This window comes from Lipophrys pholis, assembly GCF_963383615.2.
Source record: "Lipophrys pholis genome assembly, chromosome: 21".
Taxonomy (NCBI): domain Eukaryota; kingdom Metazoa; phylum Chordata; class Actinopteri; order Blenniiformes; family Blenniidae; genus Lipophrys; species Lipophrys pholis.
The window spans coordinates 6,198,152-6,213,583 of record NC_137649.1 but is presented as its reverse complement, the minus strand read 5'-3'; the positions used below and the strand labels follow the sequence as shown (position 1 = coordinate 6,213,583).

At 42.4% G+C, this 15,432-nt stretch overlaps 1 protein-coding gene across 2 annotated transcripts in view; it reads right to left on the bottom strand.

Moving 5' to 3' along the window:
- Positions 1-826: 826 nt before the first annotated feature.
- adgrg6 (adhesion G protein-coupled receptor G6) overlaps positions 827-15,432 on the bottom strand; it is a 97,632-nt gene continuing 83,026 nt past the window's right edge. The window contains exons 27-28 of one of the 2 annotated variants that reach the window (XM_080490430.1): positions 14,684-14,839; positions 827-4,766 (exon numbers count right to left, since the gene is read on the bottom strand). In XM_080490430.1, the coding sequence (XP_080346556.1) occupies positions 4,552-4,766; positions 14,684-14,839 (371 nt within the window). In that variant the 3' untranslated portion in view covers positions 827-4,551. Of the gene's footprint in view, positions 4,767-14,117; positions 14,154-14,683; positions 14,840-15,432 lie in introns of those variants that run through there. The other variant, XM_080490431.1, reaches the window with a different exon arrangement.

Genomic DNA, 15,432 nt, shown 5'->3' with positions numbered 1-15,432 from the left:
GGCTAAAATGCCAACAGCGTGAAAATGCCAACCTAATACGACATCGCAAAAAGTAAATGTGCGGCAGAGTACGGTGGGTTACCTAAAGCCGCAAACGGCCGTCTCTCCGTCGGTCTTCTGCGCTCATTCCATGTGTAATTTGGTACAAAAAGTTTCTTTCACAGAGCCACAGTCAAGATCACAAAAAGTTGGGTTCTCCCAGTTTCCGCGCAGTCGGCGCAATTTCCAGAAGTTCCACCTTGAGAATCGTTTTCAAAAGTTTGCATTTTCTGTTCCTCCAAACACCACTGTCATGCGAGCAGAAGCTCAAGTCCAGAGTGGTAACCTGCGTACAACAACACAATTTTATATCAACAAAGCTGGACAGCTGGTGCAACAGCGTGATAACCTACAAATATACTACTACTACACTATACTATGCTGTACTACTATACAGCTACTCGGAAATTGTTTCTACTTTAGTTCCAGGGCACATGTTTGACACCCTCTTTAAGACGATACGAGTGACGAACTGTACTTTTTTTTTAAAGGCAAACAATAGAATTCGATGTTTTTCCAGTTTTATGATAAAAAAAAAAAAGGTTTTACTCTATAAGGATCGACTACTTTGCAGCAGCTTGACGCTAGATTCGAAAGAAAAATAGATGTTTGACAGTGAATCTCCCTTTTTTTTTTTTTCAAGTCATAGTTTTTCAGCCACTTCATGTTTTTCTCCTATTTTCACATATTTATTTTTATTTTCTAAAGCTTCCAGACTAAATTCTCTTTCCAAGCTCGTGTTCATGTTAAGGAGCAGACAAAGCTGTTATGTACTCAGACATGTATGTAACAGTTGGAGATTTAATAAGGGAAAGGACTCATTTACTTACAGCACATCAAGCAAAACCACACATCAGAAGTTGGCGAACGGGCCGAGTTAAAGCTCAACAACAGAGGAAAGTTTGAAACTGAGGACTTTCCACAAAAGAAACCAAATGCAGCGGCGTCCGTTTCATGTAGAGATACATCAGCGAGACAATCAAGAATGAGTTTGATCACTGGGGAACCAAATTCACACTAATTTCAGACAGATTTTCTCTCTCTGCTTGTAGACCAATGAGCTGGTTTCTTTTTCTCAAAAAACAAAAACTCCAACTAAAATCCTTGGATTGTCAGATGTTAGGAACAAGAATATGATTGCACATGTGGTGCTAAGAATAATCCCCCAAATATTTCCTGAAATAATGTTTTGATTACTCTGGACGGTCCACAGACTTTGCTGTCAACAGGTTGAAAAGGAGCCATTTCCGAGTGAAACGACAGAAAGGATTTAAGGATTTTTCGATCATGTCAAGCTTGACAAACAAAATTTTCTCCAATTGTCTCGAGTAGATGGCGATTGTGTCTGATTGATGAAAGGATAAAACCAGCTATAGAGTAAACTGAAAGCAGGCGGTGTGTGGGGACGGGGGTGAAGTGCCTTTGTTAAATTCCTGGAGGCGGTATCCGATATCCAGGCAGCTGAAAAGAGAGAGGCTCCTCATGCTGGGCTATCTCAGAAAAACAAACCTATCAGCACTTTGGGAGGGAAAAACACATCTGAACACAAGGAAAACTCCTTATCTGAACCAGTGCAGTCGTAGCTATTCACGACATTGATTGTATCATCTCACCCTAAGCCGCCCAATATTGACTCTTAAGCACTTAAGTGCCAACGATCCAAAGCTCCGAGACGTTTTTATGGTTGCAATTTCAATTCGAAACGTTTTCTAGATAAGCCCGAACGTTCCTCTGGTGGAGATCTAAACGTTCAGGAGGACGTGTTCTTGCTTCGTTGTCGTTGTTCTGTTGGAGAATCTTTGGGTTTGTATGTACAGCGGGTGGTGCCCCTTTCCGGGACCCTCCCTAATGAAGACATGAACAAAAAGCAAGCCTTGAACAGGTTTGAACACTATATAATAATACACGCAGAATAAAATAGATCAATATTTACATAGGATATGGCTCCACACGCACATGCACAAATGGCCTGTTGAAACAAACATCACAGTATTAAAAGAAAAAGAAAAAAAAAAGACACCAAAACTGAACAGCTGACTTGTATGTTTCCTCTCTCATTTTTCTCTCCCGTCCCACCTTGTGTTTACACATTCCTCCCTCCGCTACTCCCTCTTTCATTTAATTCTCAATTATGCCGTTTGGCAGCCAGGTCAACCGGTTCTGTGATTTCATATGATACAGTAGAAGCGCTTCAGCGTCTCTGACCACCCTGTGTAGCTCTAAAATATGTCTCAACATCTACCAGGAGACCCTGTTACGTATATATATAAAAAAAATAAAAATAGGAAGTGCGACTTTAGCTGTGATTAGCTTAACCTGGCCTCTTGCTTTTAAAGGATTTATTGCCGCTATTTCACAGGCTGCCTTTGGAATATATACTATAATTTGTAGCTCATTCTGACCTTTTGCATATAGAGAATTACATTGTTTAACTGTATCTGCTGCAGAATTCATTCAGACAATCCCATCAGTTCACTGTGGAATAGATGACCTTGAGTTTGTACATTTAAGCACATTGATGATCTATGCAAAAAAAAAAAAAAAAAAAGGGATTTGAAATGATCTGTTGTGGAAATTTTTCGACAACTCCAACAAATGGGGTTTAAAATGTCAATCACATCATGTGTTTGGTTGATAAGAGACACGGTTGGTCAATGCTTGGTTTATACACAAATCACACAACTATGGGCTTCAAGGTGCTCATGCAACACTTACAGTATTTAAATAAACTTCACAAACAGAGCAATTGCACCCGAACATATTTTAAAACCCCCATATTGATTATTTAGGTAAAAATCCAATTAAAAATACAGTAGAATGGTCAAATGGAAGCAGGAACTATAGTTGGATAGTAAAACAAAGTTTCTTGAACGCGTCTCGCAGATATCGGAGTGTTCCGAAAAGCTTGTCAATGGAAAGAAGAACTTTCTGAATGAGAAAATAGTTTGAGAATGAAAATCAAAGTTCTGGATTCCTACCTATAGGACTTTGGTTTGGTTGACATATTGGGTCAATGTTTTCATCTCATCACATGTATGATCACGTCTCGTGTGATTTCAGTCCAACAAGTGTGACCTCATCCTAAATGTAGAAAATCTTGAACTCTTGATGAAAGTCCAATTAAAACGGCCAAAGTTCTGACATAAAGTATGTCTACAAACAATGTACATATTCAAACATTATCAAATACATAGCTGAAATGCTAAAAACTTTCTCAAATGAGTCTGGGAAAGAGTTCTAGAATGTGTTCTAGATGATGCTGTTAGAAAAGTCCCACTACATTTAAGACAGTTCTATAGAAAGATGCTGGTGGCGGCTTTCACACTCCGTCCAAGAACTTTCATTAACATGGAAATTGCACAGATCCAACAAAACGTGGCCAAAATCTTGAATTCTTGCTAAAAAAGTAGAATTGAAACCACAGGGCAAAAACCTAAAGCTTCAACAGACAGTATATGTACAATGCACATCATTGATTATCCAATAACGATCGACAGAAGGCTTTTTACTGTCGGTGTGAGAAAATGGTGGAAAGAATTCAGGTATTTCAAGTAGGTAGTAAAAGGTTTAAGACCCGAAAAGCTTTGGTTGAATAGGTTGGATGTGTGAAGGGTTTGAGGACGCTAAAATCTGTCCTCTTTGGAATACGTCTTCCAAAGTAGAGAGTTCTGGGTGGCAGGGGTGGGACTGGTCTTTCCAGGGTTCCACATCTATTCTAAGGGCGTTTCAAACAAATGTGACTCCTGTCACTGGTTGACTTGGACACATTGGGCCAATCCTTTGTTCTTGTGCCAACCATCCTGGAACACAGCTCCGCTTTGTTTAGTTCAATGCTGTGACTGCAAGGTTTTAAACTCAACAGGGAAACACCGCCAGACATTTAAATTCAATAGAAGTCGAGAAGCGTGACCACACCCTCGATGTAGAGCACGAATCTTGAATTCTTGCGCTAAGTTCAATTAACATTGACTCGACAAAGTATTTCTACAAACAACGTACATTGCGAAACACATTAAAGTACACAGTAATTAGGATTGTAATGCATTTCCCAGAGTTCTGTGCGTCATGGATAATGGTGGAAAGATGGTGAAACAAATGTGGATTAAAATCTGCAATCGGGAAAGCTTGTGGAAAACAGTGTCAATGTTGCTTTGAGGACGCTCAAACCCTACTTTGTGAAAGAGTCTGTCACTATGTGGCTGAAATGCCTGTAAATTCTAGATCACGGTGCTCAGTCTGCACTGCTGCTAGAAAGCTCTAGGATACTGAACACAGTTCCAGGCGACACACCGCCGGCCCTGGTAGGAGTTCTACGATGTGAGGAATGCATCCGAAACACAAAAACGCTCCAGAATGTAGGGCGGCAGGATCCAGAGGACGTCATTCAAGAGCTCCAGGATGGAACGAGTCGTTCCAGAGCACAAAAAGTTCGACAGTGTTCGATGTGCTCTCCGTCAGTGGAACTGCAGGCGGAATCATACGAAAGAGTTTCTCGAGATTCTACGGCAACAGCTAGAACCTGGTGCTGTGGGCGAAGCTGTCGGACAGGATGATGTTCTTGTAGAAGTTGTCGGAGCGCGTGGAACAGTAACCTTTCACTTTGTCGATCATCTGGCTGACTGGCAGGATGGAGGAGGAGGAGGACAGAGAGGAGGTTGGCTCCGCCTCCGAGGAGGACGAGGACGAGGAGATGCATTTGGGGCCGGTTTGGCCGGAGTAGCATTTCTCTGCAGCCAAGAACACAAGAGGAAGAGAACACTGATTATACGGCAATCATCGAGTGTTTCACAGAATGTGAAGAATGCGATTTCATTTGTTTTGTCCGTCAATGTATAAGATTACAGTAAAATAAATGTCGCTGTGCTCCTACTTCCCTCTCAAGTATTCTTATTATTACAGGTTTTAGGCTTGACTTCCTGGGCTTATGTTACACGTTTAAAACAATATCTTTCACTTGACATTCAGCTAGATTTCATTATCGCACGGCAAGGAAAACATACGGTTGGAATTACACCGTATGCAGAGCAAACTTCAAGTTGACCTACCAAATACAGCAAGAATTTATTATGTGAGGCTATAAATGTTATTATTGTGCCGTCACAGTGTCTGCATATGAGCAAGGCCATTGCCGCTGAGCTTACGCAGTGCTGCTTTCACGGAGTCAGACGATTCATTTCGATCTGCGGTCTTTATGAGGGAATAAAACGTTCTCACGTGGTTTGAATAGAATACTTTGAAAAGGGATGTAGGAGAGATAACTACATCTGACATGAAAGCTGGCCTGTTGAATGTCAAAAAAATCTAGAGCCTGTAAAAAGAAAAAGCCAACAGAGAGGAAGAAAGATAACTCAGCGAGTCCAATGGTGGTCAGGATCCTAAATTACCCATCTTTGAATAGGATCAACTGAATTTCTGTTAATGACTCCAAGTGGCCTCAATAGATGGAATTCTGTGTGCCGCACTTATTATTTAGCCACTAAAATGTTAGTTGGGCTGGCTGTGGCTCAGTGGCTGAACGGGTTGATCTTCTCTCATTACATCAGGTCAACACGTAGCCTTGGGGAGGACACTGGACTCCACCCTGCTCTCCATCAAGCACACAGATAGCACGGCAGCAGTCATCATTGGTGACGCCAACGTGTAAGTAGAATGACCACACAGACCAGGCGGCAATAAAGTTCATGTTGTTAGTAACAAACGTTACATCACAACGGAGTCGGGACCTTTTGATGGTTCTGATTCGGTCAGGAAAAGTCCACAAAGGCCTCAAACTTCCCTACAAAGATGTAGAGAGTGAAGAAAGTTGCTACCATAATATAGTATAAGTATATTTGCAATATAGCAATAGCAATGTAAGTATCGAATCCCGAAAGTATCGGCGTCCGCTCGGGATGGGAATCGAAAATTGGTTGTTATCGGTGTTTCAATTCCTTGTCGACTATGGATTCCAGTGGGCGCGAATGACGTCGTCACGCACGTGGGTGTGGCAACATAAAAAATGCAATCAGAATCCTAAAAATCGTATCAATCCCCATGCTTAGTATCGGCTGATACTCAAATTTGAAAAATGGGATCTGTATCGGGGGCCAAGAAGTGCGATGGGGACATTCTTAGTTTAAAGATGTAGGAAATGAAAATGTTGAGAGTTTCATCTCTGGTATGGAACAGTCAAAACACAACTCACATATTCATTATCGTATCTTGCGTGTTTTTTTTGTTTTGTTATTTATCCACTGTGTATAAGTATTTGTATTTTTGTCAATCTACCAGTGAGCAAACTGTTGGTTAATCAATTCAACTCTACACGCAGACTTCTGGGTATTCGTAGACGTCGCAAAGGCTCCTGCCGGTTATGTGCTGTGCAGAAGCTGTCATGTCTTTTCTACGGACAAATGAATCCTGCTAAAGTGTCGACCACCAGGCCGTCGACTCTCCCTTCCTGTCAGTCATAGAAAAGTATTTAATTCCGACTTCTACAAAGATAATTGAGTCTTTCCAGGCAAACCTTATTGTTGTCTGATGGTCTTCTGCTTCAAAATTGTTGGTCGGTTTGGCAACTTTAGTTGCGAGGACCATGAAATTTCAAAGGCTTTATGAGCCAAAGGATAATAAAACCAAGCAAGTGCATGGTCGGTCATATCAAGACTTCCCAACAGCAGCCTTGCCTATATTTGGATTTCATTTTCCGCTTAATCCACGGATCGCCTCTCAAAGAGTTTGTGCATACCTGATGAAGAAAGACAGCTATGAGGATTTTAAAGCCCCAGAGCTTTTCGAACTTTGAGATTTCCCAGCTGTTGCTGCGTTTTTGACTGGAGACATGTTTTGTTTGAGCCTCAGAAAGCCGGATGGGAAGCATATGAAAAAAAAAAAAAGAAAAAAGATTGCGGTGCTAAGTAACACTCACTGAGAGAGGTACAAACCATTGATGCTGTTCTTTCAAGGCTTCCAATGAAAACACCGCAAGGATATGTTTTAAAACATATTCTTTAATTCTTGTCAAAACTATAACTGGTGCGCTTTGACAGAAATGTGTTTTGTGTTCTTTTTGGACGAGACCGCTTGGCACCACGGGCATGAGCAATGAATCAAAACAATGTTCATGGACTGTTGGGCAGATGATTTGTATGTGAGGGGCCATATGTGAAGCATCTTATAGAAATATCATTGTATTGATTCTCCACCAAATGTTGGTTATTTTTAGGGATGTCCCGATCAGATTGGTAGATATCGGATCGCGGCCGATATTGGTGATTTGTGAGTGATCGGGGATCGGCAAATCCAGCCGATCACCCCGCCGATCTAAAAAGAAAAAAAACAAAAAAAACGCAGTCCGCAATGTCACCTAATAACCACAACAATCAGGGACTACAAGCGCCGGTCGAGCTGCAGAAGCTAGAAGCAGGCGCAGCGGGGCCATAGACCTATAAAACTAGAGTTATATACAGTGGTTTATGCGTTTATGTGCAGAAGTCTACTTCTAAATTTCTATGTGGTCTGTCTTCTTCTGCTTTTTTATTGTGTTTGGTGAGTCACAGCGCCCCTAAAGGCCTGGCATGTGTACTACATGCCCTGAAGCCTCGTGTTGAGCCGTGTTCATAGTGAGGTGTGGACGGTTTTTTTGGGAGAAGGCCAGGGAGGAAAAAGATTGTTTTTTCATTGTGTGGATGTACCCTCAGTTTACAACAACTAAAGAGAAAGAGAAGAATTTTGATTCAATAAGTGAGTTTTACAATAATTTCTAGCTAAACAAAGCTTCTGCCAATAGTGCTTTTAGCTTCAGACATCTTAGTTGCTCCAAAAATAGACTATTGAGTATATTTGCAATAGCAATGGGAGTATCGGATCGGGAAAGTATCGGTATCGGCCGATACTCAATTCTGAAAAATCGGATCGGTATCGGGGGCCAAAAAGTGTGATCGGGACATCCCTAGTTATTTTGTATGAGTTTGCTGGACCTGTCTTTGTCATCCACCTTGTTTACAACAGTCAGCTCCAGTAAAGTTCTGGGTAATAACTTTTAATGAAAGTTTTGGTCTATTTGCATGACAGGGAGAAAACATTTCCTCTCACCAGGAAGAACAATGAATTCTTTGTGGGAGCATAATCTGACTGAAACCGAGCTGTCACAATATGCAAAGTGCACATCTATTCAATCCCATAATTACATCTTCTATTGACTTCTGGATTGTCTGTATATGATAGTGACAGTAGGTTTTTGCGACTGATGGAGTTTTACTGAAAACTTTTGTTGTGTTTTGGGTGTCTGTTTACTTGACAATGGTGCTCAGAGCCACTGAAATTAGACCTTTTTGAAAATGTGTCCCGAGGTCGAACTTTTTAAACGGGGGGGAAACGCAACTGTGGTACGGGAGGTGTGTGGTTGAGCAGACCTGCAAGGGTGGCACTAGAGAGAGAGGTGATGCAGCACCCCCAAGTCCCATCAAGGACTATTGACACGTTCACACCAGCCCTGTTTGATCTGGACCAGAGTTCATTTCAGGGACTTTCAGGGAAAGTCTGCTTCATTTGGGCAGGTGTGAAAGCTGCTCATACTCTGATCCAGATCAAATAACTGAACTCTGCGCTCCTTGACATTGTGGGTTTCGGTTCTCATGGAAGTAGCGATGGGTAGTGAATTCTGTACTTTTATAGGTACCGACCGAATTACGTCGGTATTACCGAGTACCGATTCACGTAAAATCAAATGGTACAAAAGTACCGAAATTGGTACCGTTGAGTACCGGTGTTGATTCACAGGTACCGGGTATCTGTACATAAACACTGCACCGTGTTTATGAGCTAAATTCTGTCCTGAAGCATCTTTTCACCACTTCATTAAACCGTCTGTGATGCATTTTGAGTAAGCAGTCACACGCGCTGGCATGTGGATAGACGGACTTTGTAAAAAACTTTTTTTTTCACCGTGAAAAAAAAATCTCGACTTTGATTTTTGACTTTTGACTTTTTTCTGGAGTGCATGAAGATTTTTTTTTTTTAGCATCCAAATTTTTTTTCTTCTTCAGTGGCCCTAAAACTCTTCCGTGGAAGACAAATCCAAAGAAGCAGACGCAGAATGAAAAACTTGAGTAGACGTGGAGTGGTGAGTTTAGGGCATGTTCACATTCCGCTCAGGAAAAAAAACTGTTTATTTTGTGCGACGTGAACACTCCCACAAACTCTTAACCGGACCAAACAAGCAATCTCTGGTCCCCTTGAAATGCTAGGTCTCGGTTAGTTTACAAACAATCTTTTTGGCAGGCGGGGTGAGAGGACGGGGGGAGAGGGCGTGAAAGTAGCGCCCAACGCATTCTGGGGAGTAAACAATCAAAGCTAACTGCGTGAATCAGAAGAAGCAGGAGCAGAAAGAAAAAGTAGAACAATATCTCGTGGGCAGATGTGGAGTAGTGAGGAAGGAGTAGTGAGAAAGGCGCTCATTGATATCTGGTCTGAAGACGATATATGGCGTTCGTTTGTGGCTACCTATTAGCCACGAGCTAACTAGCCTAGCCCGCTTTCGGTCCGGACCAATCAATGAGCCGTGTTTCTTCTTCACTTCCTCTGGTCGGGGTTTGTTTTGGGCAAAAGCGCGCCCGAAACCAGCAGCTGTTGTCAATGCCTGACGTTGTCCAGGAGGTTTTGTCCGCTCTTTAAAAACATAAAATGTTGCAACAGAAAGCTTGAAAAAACAAATAAAACTAATTGAAATAAAACTAGAATTTGGCAATAAATACAATTCTACTGTCGAGCATTCACTGCTTCTCTCAACACAAAGCTTAAATGAATCCAATGGTATGTTTTGCCACATCTGTCATCAGTCGTCTGCTGAGGCTTTAAATTGCTGGTTGTATTAGTCTGACAGACACGCGTAGCAGTCATGGTTCCAGTCAGGTTTCTTGTTTCCCCTCTAAGTCAGTGCTCCTTAGACCCTTCAGAGTAAGACTTCCTAGGGGTTTTTCTATGAAAGCCGACCCAAAGAAATCGAGCAGAATGCAAATCAATTGAGACCAAACAGCACCAAAGATAAGCCAGCTGGCTTTCTGCTGCCATCAGGAAATGATGAAGCCTGTGTTTGAGTCATGCCGTTAAGTCCTCCGTGGCATGAACCTGCCTAATTACACAACAGAAGAATTAAACTGTCATCTTGTTTAGTTATTGCCTTGAGTCCCAACATTGTGTCCAGCTGGGGTCCCTGCAAAGGTAAACAGAAACTTTCCTGTTGGCTTGAGTCGCAGTCATGTCTTCTCCGATTTACTGTGTGGGTTGACAGCTATGGTTATATCCTGGCTTAGGACACAAACAACACATTTTTAAAATTTTTCACTGTAATAATTACTTTAGTGGACTTTATAATCGACTCATCAATTTCAAGCATCTGGAGACCATGTCGGATCTGAACGTTAGACGAAGACTTAACGTCTTTTATTATGGCGACTGTCAACTCTAAAATACCAAGTCCCAGGAGGATATGGACTGGGAGGCATGATACTCTGGAGGACGCCATTGTTGTTATTGTCCATCTACTTGCGCATGTGTAGAAGAACTATTTACTAGGCACAGTAGCGGCGTTTCAGAAAAGTAGAGTTTTCCCGTCTCCATGGAAACGGAGGATTTTCAGAAAGTGACGTTTTCAGCGGCTTTGAGCGCCGTTGTCATATAAACTGAACTCCAAAATGCAACGGAAGTTTTGTGTTGCCGCTTGAAAGTGTTGTTGTGGATGACAAGATACATAGACCCACTACTTTCACTCGCAGGAGAGCCACCAAGGCTGCTGCGGTTGAGAAACGCCGGCGCAGATGACGTCCAGGCGTAGACGTTAAACTGCAGCAATCCCACTCTGACTGTCCCGGTGGGGTCAGTCAGCGTTCGCTTTGTGCATTCGTGAAGTGGAGGGGTGAACATGTCCCACTCTGACTGCAGCAGGAAGGGGCCGCTGAGCGAGGACTTGACCCGTTGTGGGTGCTTTGGGCTGGGAGGGGGGGCCCATGGTAACACCCAGTGTACGTCGAGAGGAAAAATACCAATTGTTGCGACGTCAAAATGTTGAAAAGTCTTTCACAACACTAGTAATAAACTAAACCACAGCGATAGTAACACATTCTTAGCTGGTTTATCATTTCTGGCTGGATGTTCTGTTTAGTTTACGTTAGGAAATAGGAAATAAGATCGGCGTTTGAATCGTCTTAAAATCGGAACAGTGTCGAATATTTCAGTACGAGGACTGAAAACACTGGACAAGTGTGTATGTGCAGCACTCGTAGCATCAGTGTGTGCTGGATTGAAAAAAAACAAACATTGAATCACATAGGTCTTTTAATGTTGGTAGATCTTGGCTACGACTGACAATTCAAATTGCCGCCAATAAATTGACAAGCACTGAGGTTCCAACGTATTCTTTTGTTACATTTGGAGTAAATTAAATTAGGTTCTGTATTCAAAACTGCTAACGGCTTGTCCAACAAGTCAATCTGAAAGTGTACGAGCTTCATTCTCCCGAGTCTCACTGGTAAATGACCGAGGCCGCATACTTTGGAGGTTTCCTATCAAGAAATTCCATCTGGAAACAGCAACGCAAGCGTCCCTCAGCTCTCCCACTTGAGAGGGATCGGGGATCCTTTAAACTGCTCGCGCAAGTTTCAGGATGGGCGAGTGACGATGGTGCAAGGAGGCGAAGTACGATGGAGAAAATCAGCGAGATTTGGGTCCGAAACACTCAAGAGTGTCAGACTGAGGCGGTGTGGTCTTGTTTTGGATTATCTCGAGTCAAAGTCAACAAGTTGCAGAACAACTATAGACGCTTTGAGGAGTGATGAAGCAGCGGACGCCACCAGCACAGAGCCACAGAGCCGGCTGGATTGTTTGGTTGTTTCTGTGCGAGCTGATCGTTCACGCAACATTCTCGAGTGACAATGCAAAAATTCTGTTTTGTTTCGGGTGCCTGTTTACGCAACAACAGCGGTCAGAGCTACTGAAAACGCATATTTTGAAAATGGCTTTCAAGGTGGAACTTTGTGAAAGCAAACCTAATGTACATTAGGGCTGCAACTAACAATAATTTTTGCTAATCGATTAATTTGTAGGAATTTTTTTTTTTATCGTTATTTGATAAATTTGGGGGGAAAACGCTCCGACTGAGATGCCACGCAAACAGGGAAAACAGTTCTCCTGCACATGTGCGACTAGATGGACGATAACAACAATGTTTCCTCCAGAGTATCATGATTCCTGGTCCATGTTCTCCTGGGACTTGGTATTTTATAGTTGACAGTCACTGTAATAACAATCCAACTTCGTCATCTGTCCATATATTTATATTTTTTTAATTTCTTATCTGTATCACAATATTACTTTAATTTAGACTTAAACACACAGTTATAATAAAGCGGTAAAGCTTCGTGTTTTGACTAAAGAAAACCCAACTTTAATCTGATATGTTTCATATTTTATCCTCATTGACAAAATCTCACACTTTACTGACATTTATATAAAAAAAACTGTGTGAGATTGTAAAGACGTACTTGTAAATGAGCTCTGGTCTCGTCGGGACCAAACTGCTGTGGGTCTCCGGTCTAGTGTGCCAATTTCAGCTGACATAAAAACAAACTTCAGCGTATTATCTAATTATCATCACCAAAAGGAGTTTTGCCGATGCTGAAACATGTGCTGCTGAAGCCTTGTTTGGATAATTTGTACCTCATGTGGTACAAATCGTTTTCAGTCCATCAAGTGAGCGAGGCCCAGCCAGGGCTGCTGTAAATCATATACAGCAAGACTCTACATGATTATGGTATATTGCATGTTTTCATATCATACAGCCTTATTTGAAACACCTAACTATGAATTATGCGGAATTTGGACCGTCAGCATAACTCAATTCCTCGTTCGCTGAAGGAGAAATGAGTTTCACCAGGAATAGAACGAGTTTGAAGAATGCATGTTTGATGTGACGGCATCCAGCGAGAGAAACTCTTTAGTCCGGGGGGGGGGGGTCTGCAACCTTTACGACCAAAAGAGCCTTTTTGGTCACTTTCCACCAAATCAAATTTGACTTCAGCCGCAAAGCATGTCCAAGCTTTAAAATAAGGCGAGCATAGCGTATAACGTTTCATACATATAGTTTTGAAATACATAGAAAACAAAAAGTGGATCTGATGTTGCATCCATTAACTTTCAATTGTGATTTAGGATGGTAAAACATTTCACTATTTTTTCAGCAATTTGGAGACCATTTTTACATTTAAGCTGTTTTAACCATTTTCTTTTATAAATTCTCGTCAATTTACATTTTTTTGAAGCTGTTTTAGTGATTGTTTTTCTCATTTTTTGTTGTTTTCAGCTATAGTTTATTCAATCGTTATGCCTTTTTGTAGAGCCCCCTTTAGCCAAGGATTTTTAAAAATGACTGATGTGCAAATAGAATAAGAACAAATCAAATTTTCATTTCCATAGAATTTAGCGAAAGCTTCGGGGAGCCGCTACAGAAGGGCTGTGGACAGAAAACACATCCTCATGTCATCAACGTGGTGTTAGTTTAAATCAGAAAACCCTGATTACACAGCAATCACTCACTCTAACGTGAACCACAGCGTTAGCAAAGTGTTACTGTGCTCGTATTAAAAAAACAACAACAACAAAAAAACCAAACAAACCAAATCAGTGAAACACTCTGCGATGTTAGCGAGGATGCACTCTGGCAAGGTGCGCTTGTTTCTGCATCCCTGGGCACACTGAGTGGGTGGAGTTTATGCATTAGCCCATGTGAATGAGTTCAAAACTCACGTTAGTGTCGCACTCAGCATGTCTCGGGTTGCTAACAAGATAGCGTGAACTAGTGTGACGTGATGATGACCAGCCAATCACAACACAGTCACTGCTTTCCCAAAACGAATGCTCTCAAAGCCTACCCCCCCCCCCCCCCCCCCCCCCCCCCCATATGATTCAAATTAATCTATAATCCATTAAAGATTTTCAAACTTCAGATTTACTTTGACCACAAGCGCTTTGGGAAAGGCAGAGCAGGTCACATGGTGCTAGAAGCGGGGCGGCAATCGGCCAATCGGCTTGAGCTTTACCTCCGACGGTCCTCCACAGCTGCTAATGGTTGGAGGAGCTTTCTACACACCAAACACAGAATACATACATCAAAACGTCACATGGGGGAAGAAAAGTACAGAGCCTTGCCGGCATGTTTCAATCAGGAATGTGTTGCTGAAGCACTGAAACTCACAACGGCTCGTCTGGGAACTGAAGTCAGGAAGGACAAGCTGTCAAAACGGAAGAAGCCTAAAACCCCCAAATGTTTCCTTCTCCAGAGGCGGCAAGCAACAGAGGATTTCACCGTCACTCTCGTTTCTGTCGCCTGTGTTGGTCGGTCAGTCAGTCGCTCTCCTGTAGTCTTCTCTTGCTCTCTGTCTGTCTCTTTCTTCTCTCTCTTTATCTCCAGTCTTGTTTCTTCCCAGTAAAACAGTTTTTGCCTGTTCTTGCTTACGTGGGATTACTGAGCTTCACTGTCAAAAGTGCTTTGGAACGGCTGTGTAGTTTAATCAAATAGAATTGATTAGAGTCCAAAATTGCCACCTCTGTTCTCCCGCTCCCTTGTTCCTCTGCATCGTGTCTGAACACCGACGACCTGCTGTGGTCTCACCTGTGTTGCTGTGTCTCTTGGTGAAGGGGTTGAGCGTGGCTTTGGCCTTGGAGGTCCAGTTGGCGGTGCTGGAGCCGAAGGAGCTGGACGACAGGGACTTGCCCAGGTTGTCCGAGCTCACCTTTTTGGTATTGTTGGTGGCCGTCTTACTCCAGTCTGCAAGCAGGGGGGCAAGGCAGCAGGATCAACATCCTCCAGTTCAGTTTTCAAACCACCGGACTGACTTACTGGACTAAACATGGACGTCTGAGTTGGTTGATGGCATTTTTTCATGCAGAACATTTAAAAACTACACAAAAAGGAAAAGGAGTAGAGCTTTGCACATACAGTATATGAGTCATTATAATGGACCAGCAAAGCATATTCTAAATTAAATTGTATAATTATCCTATTTCATTTCTGCAATTTGACCTGAATTGAAACAGCTTCAGTCGTGTGATTCTGATTTCTTCGCACACAAACGCATTCCCTTCAGACTGTTTGGTCTGAAGTTCAAAGTGAGCGAACGCTGCGAGTGCACCTGGAGGACGCCTCGCTGTCGGAGCAGAGCGATCGCATTTCATTTCTTTTTATATTAGCTGCTTAGCCGAGGATTTATATTTCAATAAAGCATCTATTCTTTTCCTTTTTTCTGCTGCTGTGGGAATCGGGCGCGACTCCAGGTTGACGGGATGCCCGAGGAGACGCGTGAAAAAAGTTCAACCTGACCCGTGGACGCAGGGACGAGAACCACGATCAAGTCTTACGGC